General features: G+C 39.3%; 1 protein-coding gene and 2 pseudogenes across 1 annotated transcript; 1 reads left to right on the forward strand and 2 right to left on the reverse strand.

Annotated features, from left to right (window-relative positions):
- Positions 1-10,795: 10,795 nt before the first annotated feature.
- On the reverse strand, positions 10,796-14,016 carry LOC130720413 (putative pentatricopeptide repeat-containing protein At1g56570). The gene is made up of 2 exons (XM_057571055.1): positions 12,715-14,016; positions 10,796-12,627 (listed from the first exon to the last, which is right to left on the reverse strand). Exons 1-2 carry the CDS (start codon positions 13,315-13,317, stop codon positions 11,416-11,418), a joined length of 1,815 nt encoding a protein of 604 aa, XP_057427038.1. The 5' UTR covers positions 13,318-14,016; the 3' UTR covers positions 10,796-11,415.
- LOC130719795 (sucrose transport protein-like) lies at positions 13,351-14,498 on the forward strand (annotated as a pseudogene).
- A 69-nt stretch (positions 14,499-14,567) lies between these two features.
- LOC130720414 (sucrose transport protein SUC2-like) lies at positions 14,568-15,850 on the reverse strand (annotated as a pseudogene).
- Between the last annotated feature and the right edge of the window lie 5,598 nt (positions 15,851-21,448).

Genomic DNA, 21,448 nt, shown 5'->3' on the forward strand with positions numbered 1-21,448 from the left:
AGGCGCTGATGCGTTGCTAACTGCACCTCGTTCATTTCAGATGTGTCCTCCATAAGGATATATTTGTATTCCTTCAATAACCGCGCCTTATGAAGTTTGTTTTTTTCCTTTCTCACCTCCAGTTCTTCGGTCTTAAGCTTCTCAAAACTCGCCAGGAATCCCAGTTTAGCTTTCCCGATGGCTATCATCTCGGAGTTAGGAACATAATCGAGATCACTTGAAGCTGTGTCTCCTACTTTGGCTTTCCTTTTCTGGTTCTTTTTTCCCAACGGGCGGGTTGCTGGTTGTGTGGCCTCATATTCGTCGCCCTCGATTGATGCACTCCGGTCAGACGATGTTGCATACACCCCATCTCCTGACTTCTTCTGCCTCGTTGAACTGGTTGTCATAAATGTTCCCTTCCACTTTGGTTCATCCTTCACCAACAGTCATTCATCCTCATGTTTGAAATCTTTACCCGTATCTACATGATATAATTGATGCGCCGTAGCCATGATGTCCTTATCTGAGTGTCCACTTTTCCAATGATTGACAGCTTTAGTGTGGCAACCGACAAATTTTTGAAGATCAGCATTCAATTTATTAAAATGAGATTTCAGGGATAACCATGTCCTCGAAGGAGAGGCATCGTCGCGGTACTCCTCATATTGGGCTCGAATCTTATTCCAAAACAAATCTGACTTTTGCTCATTTCCCACGACCCGATCGGTAGAAACGTTGAGCCATGATTGAAGAAGAAGTATATTATCTTTACCACTCCATTTGGTGCGTTTCTTTCCGGATTCTTCAAGATCAATATCATCTAGACCCCGTTGAGTAGAAAATTCAGGCTCATCGGGCATAGCCTCACATTGTGTACTTGAGACTTTTGAACTACTGCTGCTACCAGTAGGAGGTGCTTGGTATTGTGGTGGATACATGCAATATTGTGGATTGTTTGGATAAGACATTTGTGGTGGATATGGTCCCATTTGACCCTGAGGTTGGTTTTGATGGTAGAACGATTGTGGAAACATTTGATACGAAGGATTTTGAACATTACCACCGGTGTGAGGAGGTTGGTTTTAAGGGTGACACATCTGCGGATGTTGGCTTTGTGGTTGATACATTTGCGGATGTGGGTTTTGTTGTTGGAACATCGACATAGGTTGGCTTTGCGGGCGAATCATCTGCGAATGTTGGTTTTGTTGTTGGAACACCATCATAGGTTGGCTTTGCGGGTGAATCATCTGTGGAGATTGGTTTTGTGGCGGAAACATGATAAAGGTTTTTTCCTCGTTGTTTGTACTGCTTTTGGATAAACCTTTATGATTCAATCATAGTAAAGCAGATACGGGTTTATCGTCCTCAGGGATTGTGTGAACATTAGTTCCACCAGTTAAACATTGATCTGAGCGGATACAAAGATGTTTGATAAATTGTTTTTGTGATTTTCAATATAAAGAAAGCGGTAAAAGAAGGTTTACAGAGATAACAAAGAAGAACACGTATTCAGAAATGCATTCACATAATCCTTTGATTGCTTTGAACACAAACACTTATGTAAAGGTTCATTTCACTTACGATGTCGAGAGCTATCCACCTAACTATCCCTAGCCTAGGTGAATCTATCAGTTGGAATTCCTAGACGTAATCCCTTACCATCTAGAAAACCAAAAGGAACATTAAAACTCAAATTCTCTCTCAAAGACATTCACAATAACAAATTTATCCTAAGACAAGGTACCCTAGGCTTGCAAATCTCCGTTGTCACCCCGGAAACTCCTGTTAGAACTCAAAACCCCACCTGTCACGTGGAAGCCCACTATTGTTCCTACCTAAGATAATCTCACCATAAGACAACTAGTTCATTGAGTGGTTTCTCTCTTGAACCGGACCCGCAATTATCTCCCGATCTCATGCTAGTCCATAAAAATCTAACACAAATCAATGATACTTGAAGTGTAGAAAGCAAAACTTTAACACACGGCGTGACCTAAGACATAGGCATTCTACTTTCATTGATCTAAGCATACACCAACTCATATCAACCTCTCGATCTATTTATAAATTAGTGAAGCTCTTTTGATTATCAATTGATTGGTTAGAAGCATGAAGTACAAAGAGAAACAACATACATGAAAGATTTCCATTTACATTAATAATTGAGTTTACAACAATCAAAGAACCAAGCTATAACATTCTAGATACAAAAATAGAAAAGAACATATACAAGAGATAAGAAAGGAAGAGATGAAACCCGAAGAATGGAGACGAATCCACGGCGATGGAAACTTTCTCAAGCTTTCCATAGCCACCAAGAGGTTGTCACCATGCTCCAAAGCTCCACTCCATCAATTCCTAGCCCAAGGACCCTTCCTCCATGAAGCCCAGCCTCCTCTGAATGTTTTAGGGAGGAAAAATTGTGAAGAATGGAAGAGATCCCGAGAAAAATCGTGTTCGGGCCTTTTATAAGGGTCTAAGGCGGTTTGTCTCGCTTAAGCGAGCCTCAGATTCGCTTAAGCGAGAGCCTTTTCTTAACTCTGAAGTACTCTGCTCGCTTAAGCGAGCATAAGTCTCGCTTAAGCGAGGGTTCACTTTCCTTCTATGCCACTGAATGGTTCGCTTAAGCGAGAAAGAATTCGGCTTAAGCGAGATTGTCTTCCAGAATAGATACCCTCTGCCATATAATTTCGCTTAAGCGAGTAAACATTTGGCTTAAGCGAAATTCTTCATTTCTTGGCCTTTTGACATCTTGTGGCACAGATCTTCATAGACTTTCTCCTATCATTGAAAACAAAAGATTAAATGTGAAAAATATAATAATTACTATATTTCTATACTAAAATTAAGTATTTACTAAATCAACTACTTATGGGGATAAAATAATCAACAATGCAAGCATATAGGTCAAATAAGTGCTTAAAATGATATTTAAAAACACGTAAAATTGGCACTTATCAACTCCCCCCAACTTAACACTTTGTTTGTCCTCAAACAAAAGGTAATGACTTTCATTCAAGCAGACATGGTATCTGAATCAATAAAGCTCAAACTGCATGATTTCTCTATTTTTCAAATAAGTGATCCAAGTCAGAGATGTGATGCCCACAAAAGAAAACATAACATCGATACAAATGCACATCCACTCTGAAAATCAATAGGCATACAATCCATTCCTTTCCAACCAGGGATACTCATTCACTCAGCATTTCGTTATGTTCAAAGTAAGGCGAGTGTTTCACTCATTTCACTAACTGAATCACATAAATGAATTTTGTTACCCGTCTCCGCAGTTATCAAGGTTGCATGTTCAATCAAGGATCTCTAAGGTCTTTGAGGGTTGTAATGTGGTTAGGCTTCAAAGAAATTTGGTTTTTCTGGATATGCAAGATACTCAACAAGCTAAGAGAGCAATCACAGTTCAAACCATTCACAAATAATAAATCACTCTCATGCTCTTACCAACTCTCTCATTCACCTTTTTCAATTATGCTCACCCTTTCTTTTCTTTCTTTGTCAATCTCTCTTATTTTCTTTTATTTTTTTTTTCTTTCTCTTTTTTTTCTTTGCTTCTTTTTCATCTTTTTTTCTTTTCACTTTCAAGTATGTACAAATAGATTGATACACAAACCACACAAAAATAGCACTATTATCCTTCTCCCCCCAACTTGAATACAACCATATCATGAACAAATGCTCTCTTAACCTATTCAGCTTAGGTGGGATCATTGTCTTTCTTTTTAAGCTCAAGGTTATAAACAAGAAGAAATCACATTTTTAGGCTCAAAGGGGTAACAATGGAATTTAAATGAAAAATGTAGGCTATTTGGCTAAGTAGATATATATATATATATGCAGAACAAAAAAAATGCCTTGATCATTTCCAAGAAATTCCATACAACAATGATAATTTGGAGACTCAAACAAAACCAATCATGTAACACAGTGAGGATTCTCTCAGCTCACAAGTGTATAGGCTTCACTCCCTCACATGGCTTAGGTTCAAAGCAATCCCTGATTTTCAAAAATTTCATGTTATGCCTATGAATTACATGTGAATTATACAATCATATCAAATTATGCTATCTTTGAGTGAAAACATTTGATAAACCCTGGAATCAACAGTTCAAATCGCATTTTAACACATTCATGCAATTCAATTGATATTTCATCAACCATGCCATATGAAATCAGTCAGATATCAATGAAATCTATCACAAAGTGTTAATTATTCACATACTAATGTACTAAAAAGAAATTAAAAACAAATGAAAGAAGGACAAAAAGTACTCCCTCGTGATACTTTGCTTTCAGTTCAGGATTGCTCATCAAACTTCTCACACCCTCCAAGAAAATTGGACTGTCCTCAGGTCAAATAATACCAGCAACAAAAGATTCCTGCTAACAGTCACTTAAAATCAAATTAGTCACAAAGAGGTGAAAAAATTTCTGGGGTAGTTCTCGCTTAAGCCATGGTCATTTTTGCTTAAGCCAAAATCTTCACAGAGCCAAACATAGTCAATTTCGCTTAAGCCAACAGAATCTCGCTTAAGCGAAATTCTTTGACAGAATCACTGATCTTTCTTACACAGGTCTCGCTTAAGCCAGATAAGTCTTCGCTTAAGCGAGACTCACTAAACTTCTGCATAATTTTGACAGTTCATAACAGGGGAAATTGCCATCTTTTTACAACCTCATCCCCCAATTTCCATTTCCATCATAATTCAACCTTCAAATTCATTCAATTGCATGTGAAACATCAATCTAAACTTGAGAGAAGCTTCAAATTAAACATGCTGTCATTAAGAACATAAGATTCAATTCAAGTTAATTTGCATGCAATTTTCACAAGTGCCATACCCAAATTTTAATCCTTTCACTTTCTAGGCCTTATAGGTGAGCAAACCTTCTATATACATCAAGGGAAACATGTGGAGAACTTAAAATCACAAATTCAAGCGCTCAATCTACAATATCAAAATATCACTTCCTAAGTACTAAAACTTTAATGACATGAACTTGAAACACAACAAACCTAAACACTAGCATACCAAACTACACATACATAATTCAAAGACACAATTACATCAAACCAACACTTAAATTAAATAAACATGTTAAAATTCAAGAGTTATGGGAAGCAACCTGCATAATTATGCAGAAGTTTACAAAAGGGACTTACTTCTTCACAAAATTCATCCAACCTCATACCTCAAAATGAGCTAAACTTAGCATCCATTCTTTTCATCATTCCATATGCATGAAAAACACTCTTTTGGACCTGTCTCAAGTCTCAATTGCAGATTGTTAGCATCAAAAGCACATAATCCAATTCACATTCCATTCTACATGCAAATTCAACAAGTCACACCCCCAAATTTTGATTTTATCATATTTCTTTCTTCCAAACTCATTGAACAATCTCAATATGCTAAATAACACTTGTGAAGCTCATAAAAACTAAACTTTTGGCACAACTTCACTAAATCACATATACTACATAATTTAAAAAGAGAAAACAAGCACACCAAAACACATGGTTTCCAAAACTCTTGGTTCTATCTTGATTCAAATAACTCAAAAGAGGATTTTAAACATGAAAGCATACAAAGATCATTCAAGAACCCAAATTGAGGAATCCTTAGGAAATTTAAAAACAAAAACAAGAGAACAAGAGAAAGAAAACACAAACAACTATGCACAAGACAACACCTATATACATTATCCTATGCATCAATTCATGACTAATGAACCTAAATTACATTAAATTCACTAGCTGATTCATTCCAAGACAGGTTCACAGAATTCCAAACCACAAATCATGTTATAGTTGATCAGGCTACAACAAGCATTAAGAACAAGAATAAACTAGAGATATTGATACACAAGAACAGCTATGTACACTATTTACAACTCAAATCAACATTCCACTAGTTTCACCAACATTCCCAAACACAATCCCCGGCAACGGCGCCAAATTTGATAAAGGTTTTTTCCTCGTTGTTTGTACTGCTTTTGGCTAAACCTTTATGATTCAATCATAGTAAAGCAGATACGGGTTTATCGTCCTCAGGGATTGTGTGAACATTAGTTCCACCAGTTAAACATTGATCTGAGCGGATACAAAGATGTTTGATAAATTGTTTTTGTGATTTTCAATATAAAGAAAGCGGTAAAAGAAGGTTTACAGAGATAACAAAGAAGAACACGTATTCAGAAATGCATTCACATAATCCTTTGATTGCTTTGAACACAAACACTTATGTAAAGGTTCATTTCACTTACGATGTCGAGAGCTATCCACCTAACTATCCCTAGCCTAGGTGAATCTATCAGTTGGAATTCCTAGACGTAATCCCTTACCATCTAGAAAACCAAAAGGAACATTAAAACTCAAATTCTCTCTCAAAGACATTCACAATAACAAATTTATCCTAAGACAAGGTACCCTAGGCTTGCAAATCTCCGTTGTCACCCCGGAAACTCCTGTTAGAACTCACCCCACCTGTCACGTGGAAGCCCACTATTGTTCCTACCTAAGATAATCTCACCATAAGACAACTAGTTCATTGAGTGGTTTCTCTCTTGAACCGGACCCGCAATTATCTCCCGATCTCATGCTAGTCCATAAAAATCTAACACAAATCAATGATACTTGATGTGTAGAAAGCAAAACTTTAACACACGGCGTGACCTAAGACATAGGCATTCTACTTTCATTGATCTAAGCATACACCAACTCATATCAACCTCTCGATCTATTTATAAATTAGTGAAGCTCTTTTGATTATCAATTGATTGGTTAGAAGCATGAAGTACAAAGAGAAACAACATACATGAAAGATTTCCATTTACATTAATAATTGAGTTTACAACAATCAAAGAACTAAGCTATAACATTCTAGATACAAAAATAGAAAAGAACATATACAAGAGATAAGAAAGGAAGAGATGAAACCCGAAGAATGGAGACGAATCCACGGCGATGGAAACTTTCTCAAGCTTTCCATAGCCACCAAGAGGTTGTCACCATGCTCCAAAGCTCCACTCCATCAATTCCTAGCCCAAGGACCCTTCCTCCATGAAGCCCAGCCTCCTCTGAATGTTTTAGGGAGGAAAAATTGTGAAGAATGGAAGAGATCCCGAGAAAAATCGTGTTCGGGCCTTTTATAAGGGTCTAAGGCGGTTTGTCTCGCTTAAGCGAGCCTCAGATTCGCTTAAGCGAGAGCCTTTTCTTAACTCTGAAGTACTCTGCTCGCTTAAGCGAGCATAAGTCTCGCTTAAGCGAGGGTTCACTTTCCTTCTATGCCACTGAATGGTTCGCTTAAGCGAGAAAGAATTCGGCTTAAGCGAGATTGTCTTCCAGAATTGATACCCTCTGCCATATAATTTCGCTTAAGCGAGTAAACATTTGGCTTAAGCGAAATTCTTCATTTCTTGGCCTTTTGACATCTTGTGGCACAGATCTTCATAGACTTTCTCCTATCATTGAAAACAAAAGATTAAATGTGAAAAATATAATAATTACTATATTTCTATACTAAAATTAAGTATTTACTAAATCAACTACTTATGGGTATAAAATAATCAACAATGCAAGCATATAGGTCAAATAAGTGCTTAAAATGATATTTAAAAACACGTAAAATTGGCACTTATCAAAACATAGGCGAAGGTTGCAAACCTTCACTTGTAGGAGGTGTTTCATTGTCGAGCAGTGGATAGTATTGCTCATAAGGATTAGACATTTTGAGAAATTTGAGAATTTTTGGACAAGAGAGAAATTGTGGGAGTAAATGCTAGTGTTTCAAATGCTAGTGTATAAGGTAAAGAAGCTGGGAATTGAAGGTTAAATAGTGGTTTGGGCCAATGAATGCGATACTTGTTGTTGTTCTTGTTATTGCTAATACTATATATAAGGTAAATATGCTGAGAATTGAAAAAAACGGTAAGAAAACCGGTCAAACCGGCCAATTCAAAAAAAATTTAAAAAAAAAAAGCCCAAACGGGCAGAAAATCGGCTCCAGCCGGTCTAAACCGGTCTGGACCGGTCCATAACGGTGGGATGACCGGCTCAGCCGGTCACCCACTATAAATACATTTTCTTTTCTCCCATCTTCAGAACCCTAGCCGCTCCTCACCCTCACCCTTCTTCCTCCTAACCCTCAAGCTCTCTCCTTCACCTTCTTCTTCCTCAAGCCCCTCCAAACGACCTCCACCGGCAACAAACACCCACCACCGCCATCTCCACCTCTGTCCCTCCTCTCTATCTCTCTCACCCACTCGCTCTCTCTTTCTCCTCTCCTGTTCCTGTTCGCGATCTCCTCTCTCGGTCTCACTCACGCTCGCAGGAAGAAGAAGAGTCACGATCCACCTCAAAAAGCCAGGCTCCGCCACAATCCGCCGCCAAACAGCCATGCTCCAGGCCTAACTCCCCCAACCCGCCACCCTCCGGCCACGATCCGGCAACCACCGGCCTTGTTTCATCGTATCAAGGCCTTCAATCTCGCAAAGAAGCTTCCTTTCCTCACATGCAAAGTGATCTGAGGTGAGTTCGTGTTGTTTTCTCTTTGTTTTGTTGATTTTCGTTTGTTCATGACCCTTCTATTGAAACTCTCTCATCTCCCTTTGCAGATCAGAGCTTCTGAGTCAAGATTTGGATTATGATTTTTGTTTTGTTTTTTTTTTTCATGTAAATTTTAACCTCTGGTCTGTAAATTTGAGGTTCTGTTCATGTAAATTTATTGCAAAAAAATTATGTTCATGTTCAATTTCATCTTCTTGCCTTCTGTTTTCCATTCTGTTGTTTTCCCACTGAAATCAGTTGGGTTTCGGTGAGAGAAAATATCATTTTTTAACTTAAGAAACCAAAAAGCATAGTTGCTTGCAGAAGCAACCATGCACTGTAGCTAAGAAACTGAACCTGCCAACTGAGCAAGCTCCAATGCTGAAAAAAATAAGAAACCGTATCTTAGCAATTCCAACTGGGTTAAGAAACCAGCGTTGGAGTTGCTCTAAGTGAACCAAAATAGAATAAGGCATAATTATGAAATTTAGGAATTTGAATGGGGATTGAGAATTTGGGTGAAAATTGAGGAACTAAATAATTTTAGAAGTTAGAAGGGAGGAAGAAAAAGTCAAGGCGAAAATTAAGAAATTAAGGTAGACTTTGCTGAAATAAAAACTCAAAAATAAATTAATGTTTTTATTGTAAAAATTGATAAAAAAAAAATTTACTCTTTATTATGAATTACAAATTTAATTTTTTACGGTAACATTTAAATTGAAAAGTTATATAGTTGTATAATCGAATATCTTAAGATGTTGTATTAATCGAATATCTTAAGATGTTGTATTAATTTTTTTTTCAAATTTTTAGTGGATAATGATAACTTTTTTAAGTTGATAATAATTAGACATTATATATAGTATTTGACTACATTTTAGTCATCCTATTTAGAAGCACTGGTATAGTGGTATTGGTATCAGATCTGCATCTCTTCAAAAAAGAGTAGACATTCACGTTCAAGTTCACAATTTTTTTAATATGCTTTTTTTTTTTACTTTTAAAATTTTTTAACGGTTAATTGCAAAAAATATAGAGTAGACATTCACGTTGGAATGATTCATCATATGCCATTATCACTATCTATATTCATAATTAGAAATGATTCAAATTTAGGAATTTCAAACTTTGTTGATTGAATGATTAAAATTTGTAATTAATAAAAATAAAAAAAGTCAAACCAATGGTATCAAATTAATGGATTCCACATGAAAGGCATCAGAAGGGATCAACTATTAATTGATTAATTTATTGATTTATTTAATTGTTGATTTATTGACTCATTAAATTTGACCAATGAAAATTAAATATGTGGACCAATCAAATGATGCCATTTGGAAATTCAATGGTAATAACCAATAAAATGCAAACATGTGAAAATTATGTAGCAATGTGGCCCACTTTGGTGGATGAGCTTTATATATTATTAAGATCACACGGAACAAAACAAATTAATGGAAGGTAAAATCTTGGTTTTGTGCTATTGAGTACGAGAGAATGGTGCACGAGAGTGCACGAGCATCATTTAGTGGCGGTTTCAAACCGGCACTAAGTTTCGGTGCCAGGAAAGAAACACAAATTGTAACATTTTTTGCGGTTTAAAACCCCCACTAAAATTGGGTACCAGAAAAAACGGAAAGTTTTACAAGTTTCTAGCGGTTTTAAACCGCCGCCAAAAACTGTCTCGTGCACATTTCACGAAAAACTTATCGTGCCCTTCAGCATTTTCCTTTTAGGATATCTTTATTATCTTACACAATGAGCTTTTTTTTCATATCTTTTTTATTGTAAGAGTTTAATGGATATGCACTGACAGTGTAAAATACTTTTACACAGACATCCAATTGAATTCCGCCAAATCAGAAAATATCTTATTCTTTTAATTAAAATTAAAGTCAAATGTAATTATCTCTCCTATGTGGCATGCTTTGATTGGATGACTGTGTAAAACTATTTTACACTGTCAGTGCATATCCATTAAACTCTTATTGTAATTGCTTACAGATTTCAATCCGTATTATTGCAAGTTGCAATTTCAATCTTGGAGTATCTTTTTAAATAAATGATTAACGGTCAAAAAATAGATGGTTGTCTCAAATATTTTTATTTTATTGAAGCATAGGTATTAAGCTTTTTGAAGATTCAATTTGACAATTTGGTCTATAATTAAATAGTGCATCGGAATGACACCAGGTGTAGCTCATGCTATAGAAAAACTCAATGGATTGCAGAGGGTGTGGAAAAATTAATTTTAATAAAAATGGGCACATAAGCGAAAATCATGTAAAATGGGCACAGGTAAAATAATGGTTCATGTGTGGATTAATGTTGCACATTGACATGGCCACCATATATTGATATATTCCTTCTAAAGTCGTAGTAGTATATTTTACTTTTTGAGATTTAAAAAATATGAACTTTGTGTGAGGGAAAATAACAGTCTACACGGCTATGCTTGGGAAACATGCTGGAAGCAAATACACCACAGACGAGTAGAGATATTAACGATCTCCACCAACAAAGCTCCCAAATGCGAAGTCAAATGAGGAGATCCAACATCCTAATAGCATCGAATCATTCTCATAAACGACATGCCGAATACCCAATTCTCCCAAGCTAAGAGAAGATCATGCTTGATGGACGTTAGCTCATCCGAGAGCACACGACCTGTCGGAGCAGCCAAAAATACCACCCAGCCAAGAAGCAGAAGCATTGTGAACAAGGCCACTAAAACCAACTAGCTGCTTCTGTACATCATAACCGCGAATAGTCTACACGGCTATGCTTGTGAAAATTTGAGGGTATATAAGCTGAAGGATCAGCTATAAAGCATTTAGCAATAACAATATCGTCTTTTCAGCTTCTATTCAAGTTTCATCTTCCAAGTCATGTACAGAGCAATCTAAATCAAGGACATATCCTGCATCTTTCAGATGTATAATCAACAATTTCAGAACTTCACACACCTTCTCATTCGAAGAAACAAATCTATCTCCAACAACGAAACTGTGAACCTGGTTTTTCAATTCAATCCAGCTCCTCCCTGGCTCCTTTTTACTTTTAGTACTTCTCATAAGCTTCCTCAAGCTGGCAGAATCTGCCCAGTTACCTTCACTAGCATAAATATTTGATAACAGCAAATAAGTTCCAGCCTTTTTTGGCTTCATCTCCAAAACCCTCAAAGCTGCTAATTTGCCCAAACTTTGTTGCTTATGTGCTTTACAAGCTCCAAGAAGGGCTACCCATATAGACTCATCTGGCTTGAATGGCATATTCTCTATGAGTTGATAAGCTTCCTTTACTCTTCCAGCGCGTCCAAGCAAATCCACCACACATCCATATATGTCTCGATCGGGTGCAACATTGTAATAGCTGGTCATTAATCTAAAATATCTCAGGCCTTCATCCACTAGTCCGGCATGGCTACAAGCACTGAGAACTGCCATAAACACTATCTTATCCGGTTTAATGCCTGATCCGACCATCTTATTGAACAACTCAACAGCCTCTTTTCCATGTCCATGAGACCCGTATCCAATCATCATGGAAGTCCATGAGACCAAGTTTGTGCACGACATTTCGCTAAATATCTTATGTGAATCAGCAACATTCCCACACTTGGCATACATATCAATGAGGGCATTGCATAATTCCAAGCTGTTATCGAGGCCTCTACAAACAGTTGCACCATGAAGTTGTTGCCCACAATACAGAATTGCTAAGTTAGCACACGCCGCTATCACACTAGTAAATGTGAAGCAATTTGGACTAAAACCTTCCGAAACCATTAGCGAAAATATACAGAGAGACTCTTTAGAATCCAGTGTTTCAAATCCAGCTATCAATGTATTCCATGTGATTGTGTCTTTCTGCGTCATTTCACAGAAGAATTGCTTTGCCTCAGATGCACAACGACACCTGCAATACATGTCCAGTATGGAATTCATCACAGGAAGATTGGACTGAAATCCATGATTAATCACTGCAGCATGTAACTGCTTGCCCAAAATACCTGAGCCAACGGAGGCACACGCGCTAACTGCAATTGAGAAGCTGAATGGACTCAGCTCACCTTCTTCCTGTTTGTCACCAAGCAACTACGTTACACTTATTTCATCTCAAATAACATGGTTTTACACTTATTTCATAATAAAACAGAAGCTTACCAGAACCATTTGACGGAAAACTCTGAGACCACCAAAGGCATCACCTCTATGAGTATACCCAGTGATCAAAGTAGTCCATGAGACAGCATTCTTGGTTACGATATCCTCGAAAACCATTCTCGCGCGGTCCATGCTATCGCAGCAAGTGGCATACATGTCCATGAGTGCATTATCAACATAAATGGACGATCCGCGTGCACCAATCTTCACCGCCAACCCATGCGCTAATTCACCACAGAAAAGAGCTCTCAACCCTTTACACGCCTTCAAAACCGCGGACAACGTGAATGCGTTGGGCCGCACCCCGTCTCTGAGCATTCGAGGAAACACCTTCCATGCACGGCTGTGATGGTTGCAGGAGGTGTAGCCAGTGATCATGGCGGTCCAGGCGACGACATCTCTGTGGGTCATTTCATCGAACAGTGTGTGTGCTTCTTGAATGGAGCCTTTGTCGAAGTAGGACTTGATGAGATCGGTGGTTAAACCGGTTAAGTCCTTGGGGCGAAAGGGAGAGTCGTTCAGTTGGGTGCGGTGGTGAAGAACAACTGATGGGGCGGGTCGGAAATCAATACGGGGTAGAAACTTTCTAGCAGCATTCGCCATTGTAAGCGTTATTTAAGCGATTCTGATTGAGACATGCTTGCAAGTTGGGAAAATGGAACACTATCGTGCGATGATTTCATGAACTTGCTGTTTGGTTGAGTTGACAAACTCGGTTCTGCTCTCACTTTGTTGCAGACAGAGATTGAAATAAGAAATCGATGAATGAATTTAGATTAAGGTTAAAAACAAATTCATTCAATTTCCGTGTCTTTCCTTTTCCTTTTCCTTTTCCTTTTCCCTCCCTCCAACCAAATAAAGTAGTGTTTGGTTGAGTTGATATTTACACGGTTCCTAGCAAATTTTTAATTCCCACAAATCTCACAGCTAATAATTTCAGAGCTAATTAGCTCTGAAGAAGCAGCAGTTCAACTTCGCGCAGGAGTCATCACAGGCGATTGTTTTTGTGAAGGGGAGAAAGTGGCGGTAGAGGTAGTCGTTGGTGCCGGCGGCTACGCAGCCGACATCAACCACTCCGCTGGCGACTCTCACACCGAAAAAGCTCGTCCCCGCGCCATCGCCGTCTTCGTCGTCGGATTCTGGATCTTTGACGTCGCAAAAAACATGCTCCAAGGCCCACTCTGCGCCTTCCTCGACGACCTCACCGTCAGCGACCGACGCAAAACTTGAACAACAAACTCCTTGTAATTCTTCTTCATGGCAATCGACAATGTCGGTGGTTACGTCGCGGGCACCAACGACTACCTCTACCACCACTTTCTCCCCTTCACGAAAACAATCGCCTGTGATGACTCCAACGCGAACCTGAAGTGCTGCTTCTTCATCTCCGTTAATCTTCTCTTGATTCTCGCCACCGCGGCCATGATCTACGTGAAGGAGCAACTGTTTCAGGAAACCGAAGGTGGTGATGATGGTGATCACGCTCACATGAGTGACATGCGTTTCTTTGGGGAATTATTCGGTGCGTTTCGCACACTGATGAAACCCATGTGGATCCTTATGTTGGTGACGTGTCTGAAGTGGTTAGTGTGGTTTCCATTTCTCAGTTCGACGCTGATTACTTGGGGAGAGAGGTGTACGGTGGAGAAGTTGGACAGCGAATTTTTGACAAGGGGGTGCGATTGGGTACATTCGGGCTCATGCTTAACTTGGTGTTCCTCGGTGCGACGTCATTAAGGATGGAACCGCTGTCGCGTGGAGTTGGCGGAGTTAAGCGGTTGTGAGGGTCATTAACTTGCTGCTTGCGGAGTGAGACAAGGCGTTGGAGTTAAATCAAGTATTGGTTGATACTCTTAGCAATAAGAATTTGGCTCACTCCGCAAGCAGCAAGTTAATGACCCCCCCCATAACCGCTTAACTCCGCCAACTCCACGCGACAGCGGTTCCATCCCCAACAACGTCGCACCAAGGAACACTGAGTTAAGCATGAGCCCGAATGTACCCAATCGCACCCCCTTGTCAAAAATTCGAAGTCCAACTTCTCTACCGTACACCTCTCTCCCCATGTAATCAGTGTCGAACTGAAAAAACGGAAACCACACTAACCAATTCAAACACGTCACCAACAGAAGGATCCACGTGGGTTTCTTCAGTGTGCGAAACGCACCGAATAATTCCCGAGAAATGCATGCCACCTGCGTGAGCGTGATCACCATCATCACACCGTCGGTTTCCTGAAACAGTTGCTCCTTCAAGTAGATCATGGCCGCGGTGGCAAGAATCAAGAGAAGATTAACGGAGATGAAGAAGCAGCATTTCAGGTTCGCGTTGGAGTCATCACAGGCGATTGTTTTCATGAAGGGGAGAAAGTGGCGGTAGAGGTAGCCGTTGGTGCCGGCGGCGTAGCCGTTATGCCGCCTACATTGCTGATCGCCATGAAGAAGGAATAGAAGGAGTTTGTGTTGTTCAAGTTTTGCGTCAGTCGCCGGCGGCGAGGTCGACGAGGCAGGCGCGGAGTGGGCCTTGGAGCATGTTGTTTGCGACGTCGAAGATCCAGAATTCGACGACGAAGACGGCGATGGCGCGGGGATGGGCTTTTCTGGTGCGGGAGTCGTCGGTGGAGTGGCCGATGTCGGCGGAGTAGGCGATGAGGAAGGTGGCCAATGCTCCGGCGGTGATGAAAGGGCGGCGGCAGCCGAAGCGGGATGTGCAACAGTCGCTGAGGTAGCCAACGATGTGCTGGACTAGAATGCCGGAGATTGGGCCGCACAGTCATATTAAGTTGGCCTGGTTGTGATGTATTCCGAGTAGCTGAACGTAGGGGGTGAGAAGTGATATATAACTGCAGACCCTGGACATGGAACCCACCACCAGCTCTGGAAGAGGCTCTAAACAAGGATCGCATAGCCTCAAGTGCAGACCCTGTTCTCGTTCTACCTCAACTCCAACCTCGTGATCGAGGGCACACTGCTCAGAATATGTAGAGACAACGCCCACCGCCAAGACCAGGTGAATTGAGAGGGTAGACATGATAACCTTTGTGCAGCTTAACCTCTATGAAAGATATCGCAGGATAGCTCGCTTCTATGAAGGTTGCAGGTTTTTTTGGTAGTAGTTAGTGCCTCAACCTTTCTTATCTCATCCTTTATTGCTCGGGATCGGGGTAGGAAACATGTTTTAATCAGTGGCAGGTGAGTCTTTTTTGTGTAACCACCTTGATTACACACTAATGAGCTATCTTTCCTAAATTGAGTTACTAGCTCAACTATCCATTGCTTCTATATTCTACACGGCTCTTCTAATTATTGCCAACCTTTCAACCATTTTAAATACTAACGTACCTTTTCATGATTTCCTCTGCAAACTTGAAATTGATCCATTTAAGTGATTTAGCAGACTTTTTTCACAAATAAGTGCAATATGTGCTTACGTAATAAATGTTTATTAACATCAAGTGCTTAATTAGTTACAAAACGTATCCTGTACTAATTTGTTAAGTTATTTTAGTTTAGTCATTAAGTTCTCAAAACACTTGAGTTTACCCCAAACTTCATTTTCCCTCTAGAAGATGGCTCCAATAATATTAGCCAACAAAAGTACATGAAGCCTGGAGGAAGTTGCTCCAAAAGAATTAGCTGGAGTGAAAATTGTTGGTATCTGTCAGGCTTTCAACTTTCTTAAAATCTAAGAACTCCCAAAAAACTAGAAGCTAATAAGAAACAAACCCAAAACTGATAGACCCTTGCTTATTCAGATTTTTGTTTGACCTCAATTACAAACAATTTAAAGCTAAATATAATTAGTAATTTTAATAGAGAACAATGAGAGGGCAAGGGAATTATATGTCGATGTCAGAAATACTTGACGGTAAGTTCAGATTAATATTCTGATAGTTCACTGGAAAGACAATGAAATTGTGCTGCTAATTCACTTATTCAGTAGCAGAGATTCCTAGCTAATTTACAGTTAATATTTTCGCAGCTTATTTTCACAGCTAACGGGCAGCTAAAACTTTAACAGCTAATTTTATAGCTAGCACTGCCGTTAATTACATACTAAATTCCACAATTAATTCGAAGCCGATTGTGGTTGTTGTGAGTAGGTTGTTGTGTCCTTGTAGCCATAAGGAGTTAAGAGTAGGTTGTTGTGAGGTACCTTGTACAATCCACAACCATAAACACTTTTCCATGGTTAATTGGTGTCTTTGATGCTACAAGGGGAGCTTCAACTCCAATCGCACAGAAGCATCAACGGCTTGGACCTGTTTCGCCTTCCAAATCCATAAAATGCAGAGGAAGTTTCTTTCGCTAAATCCTCCCATAAGTTTCGAACCCAGGCGTCCTCAGCGGCTTCAACCTTCTTCCTCGCGACTTGCTTCTCTTTCCTTCTTCCTTGCGACTTGCACAACCTTCTTCTTTCCCCCTTCAATGTCGCGTCTTCGTTTTTAAGGAGGAGGAAGATGACCATTGGAGGGTCGTGAGAGGCATGTGAGTCTCTCTCTCTAGTGCAGTGCCACGTCCCCCGAGACTTGTCACATAAGCCTCTTCCGTTAATAATTAGGCAAAAAGACTAACGTTGCAAACGGGAGGGAACGTAAGGGACTAAAACTGTAGTTTTTTTGTAAAAATCAGGGACTAAAGTTGCACTTAAACCTAAAACGATTATTAAACCCAAGGAAAGTGCTATACTTTATCGACATTTAAAAATTATGGGGGTTGAATTGTTGATTCAAAATCGTCTCAATTTGCATATGAGCAAATTCTTGTGGATTCCCAACTTAACTGAAAATTGTCACGGTCAATTTGTGAGGTTTCACAAACTAAGGATGTGTTCACGTAAATAGTATAATTATATGTTTATTTTAGGCTTAATCCAATTTTTGGTCCCCATCCTTTGTCATAAATATGGCTTTAGTCCCTCGCTGGAGTAAAGGTAGGGATTAGTCCTCAGTTTTTTGCAAAATAGCTGGTTTTGGTCCCTCCGGTCGTTTGGGTCAACGCCGGAGCTCCGGCAAGCTCATGTGGCATTGCCACGTCAATTAATGAGCCTCGGTGGAAATTTTTTTCATTTAATTTTTTTATTAATTAGATCATTAATTATTTAGAAAACTAAAAACAAAACTGAACATCCTTATCAACATCATCTTCAACCTTGTCGTCTCAGGAGACTTCCTTGAAACCCTTTCTCTCTTCCTCCGTCAAGCAAAGCACGCTGAGCGTCCATGGCTATGAGATGAGAGTGGAGAAGATGGTGAGTGAACGGAGCCAAAGGTCACCATCACTCGGCTATCTTTCTTTATGTTCTCCATCTTCTCTCACGCACCGTAACCCTAGATCTGCAATGAAACCAAGAAGACCCAGATCTAAAACCCAGATCCAGAAATCATAACCAGAAAGTTCCGGTGTCGCTGCTCGCACACTCTGCTCCCGGCGCCGCCACCCTCTCTGTTCTCGTCGCTGATACCAGAACCAGGTCCGCCGCTCATCCTCCCGGTTTCCAACGTTGGTTCTAGCTTCGGTTTTTACAGCGTCGTCGTTGTCCCTTTCGATTCATGCTGCTACTCTTTGATGTGTGTGGCTTTGTTGATTTGGGTGTTTCACATGAGTAAAAGGTACTCTTCGTTGATTATGTAGAAGAAATTCTTGTTGGAAGGGTGTAATTATACAGCAGAATTTTTGGAAGGCCGATGGTGAAGGATGTGATTTGTGGCCCTCTGTTGTGTACTCACATGGCGCAGACCAGTATGAAAAGAGTAATGATTTGCTAAAAGAAAAGAAGTGAGGAGGAAAATGGGTTTGAGTTGAGGAGAGAGGAGAAAAAAAATAACAAGTTTGAAATTTAGACTTTGAAGTTTTGGGTTTGTATGGGTTGAAGAGGATTGATGAACATAGGTTGAAGATTGTAGTTGTTGGGTTTTCTGGAAAATCTGGGTTGAAGAAGATGATTAAGAAGATGAAGAAGAAGATGCTGATAAGAAGAAGATAGATGAGTTTTTTTAAAATTAATTAAGAAGAAGGTTAATTAGTGAGGGTTAATAGTGTTAAAAATTTATTTTTTTAAATGAAAAAAGAAAACAAAAATCCACCAAGGTTCATTAATTGACGTGGCAAGACCACATCAGCTGCCGGAGCTCCGGTGTTGACCCAAACGGCCGGAGGGACCAAAACTAGCTATTTTGCAGAAAAGTGAGGATCAATACCCACCTTTACTCCGACGAGGGACTAAAGTCATATTTATGACAAAGAATGGGGACCAAAAACTGGATTAAGCTTTATTTTAATACACATATCACATAAAAGCTTATCCATAAACTTATTTGAGAAGCTTATTAAAGTGTTCATTTATAAACTAATATATATATAGGGAGCATATCAGGTGAGAGGAGTGATTTATGGTGAGAGATGAGAGCATTAAATGATAGCCATTGATTTAAAATATATGGTCCAGATCTAATCTCATTTAAAACTGTCACGTGCCACATTCCTCTTTCTTCTTCACGGTTTCTCTTCTGCACAAAACCTCTGTCAAGAATGAAAGCCTTAAGCCAGCAATTCTTTTCCATTTGGTCCAGATTCAAAATCTCAACTAGCAATTCCAAATCTTGATTGCAAAGCCATCAATTTTTTTCATTTGTTGACAGAAGGAATTTTTAAACTTTGGCCCTAATAAAATCCCTTGTTTGTTTCTCTCTTTTTCCAGTTTTTTCAAGCACACAGAGGCTCTTCTCCGCCCACTACCTGATCGGAAAAATCCAGTCACCATTCTTTCCGACGACACCTCCACCGAAAATCCGTAATCTCAGCCTAGCTCCACAACCAGCCTTCGATTATCAATTCAACCTACGATTGCTTGCCATGTTTTCGAGCTTTTCCCATTCCATCCAATTCTGAAGATTTTTTCATTTTCATCAATTCAACATATATCTCTGTTATTGTAAATTTTTTTTTTTCCCTTAAAAGCCAAACACCTCAACTCTGAATAAATTCACTTCAATCACATGTACGCGTTAAAAATTGTGGGGTTGAAGTATGGTAGGTGCTTTCCAATGATTAAGAGAAATTCAGGGTTGTTCGTTGACTGGGTGGCTATGTGATTTTGAGGCTGGTTAGATTGCAGAGTTGATGGCAATGGAGAACAGAGCATTGGGGAAGAGTGGGGTTGGTCGCTGAACTGTTTCAGTGGGTGGGTGCGCCAGATCGGAGGCTTTTGGTGGCGGAAGTGCCACCACTTCCCATGATCTCCATCTTCAGATCCTCTACTTTCTCAACTTCTTCTTCGCCGACGCAGTCACACAATTCGACTTCGCCACCATAACCGTAAGAACCCTCAAGCTCCTCGGCGATGCCCACCTCACCGGCGACCCCGCCGTCCCCAATTCCACCGCCGGCAGGGCCCTCTACACCACTCCTGTCAGATTCCGGTAGCCGGGGAACCCCCTTCCGGCTGGGTCTGGGTATTGAAGAGGAAGAACATCATCGTGTTTCTGGGGACTGAACAAAATGAGAGAGAATAGGGAAAGCGAGGGTCACGTGAGTCTTTTAAGAGTGAGAATTAATCTGAACCCTTTATTTTAATCCAAGGGCTATTAATTATTCCTCTCATCTCTCACCATAAACTACTCCTCTCACTTGATACGCTCCCTATATATATATATATATATATATGGGGAATGCTAACTTACTCCTTCTAAAAAACCAATTCTTTTATTTTCAAACTAACACAACTATGTGGGTATTAAAGTAATTTGCATTTTATTTTTTTTAAATCTGAAAAAAACACAATCTCTCTCCTCCTAATCCCTAATCCTTTTGCTTCTCTCTATTCAAACGATTTCACTCTTCCTCCATTATCACACTCCTCTTTTTCATTCCCCACCGGCCACCATTATCATAGTTTCAAATGACAAAAAATATTCTTAATTGGCCACAATTCCTTTATTTTTTCTTCTTCTTTCTAATGATGCCGATCTTAACAATGTGGACAAACACCACTCAATTTTCTTTCTCGCACAGTACGTCTCCGTTTCCTTGAATTTTGTTTTCAAGTTATTGAAATGAAAATGAAAAGTAGAAATAGATTTGTTTCTTTGAAGGTAGGGAGGAAAGGCCACACATGCTTGAAGAAAGAGAAGAATTAAAAAAAAATTGAGTGATGGTCCGATGGAGTCTTTGGAAGTGGTTGGAGGATGAAGAAGTTGGGGGAATAAGAGAGAGAAAATGGGAGAGAGAGAAATTGAGTTTTTTAATTAAAAACAGTAATCGAAATTACATAAACACCCTGCAATTTAAGTTGACTTTAATATGAGAGTGTTTGGTTTTTTTGTCCAATTAAAAAGGTGTTGGTTGCTAACTTACTTCTTCTAAAAAACAAGTGGGAGTAAGTTAGTATTTCCCTATCTATATATATATATGCTTATCAAAATAAGCTCACCATTTTCATAAGGTTAACCAAACAGCTGTTTAAATGCTTATGGTATCACTGACAAAAAGAAAAGAATATAGTATAAAATAAACTCAAATAAACTCTAAACGCAATATAACTTCAAACCAGGTTAAATTTTTAAAAAGTGAAGTTATATTAACTCAATACGACAAGCTCAAACCTGTACTTAAGAAATAGGATAAATCAGATCAAAGAAAAGCCTAGTGCATATTTAGTTTAATGTTGAGCATTCCCAAAATCAGGGGTTGATTGTTTTTGGCAAAAACCAAACACATCACTAATCTAAGTCATA

The sequence above is a fragment of the Lotus japonicus genome, chromosome 5 (genome assembly GCF_012489685.1).
Source record: "Lotus japonicus ecotype B-129 chromosome 5, LjGifu_v1.2".
Lineage (NCBI taxonomy): Eukaryota > Viridiplantae > Streptophyta > Magnoliopsida > Fabales > Fabaceae > Lotus > Lotus japonicus.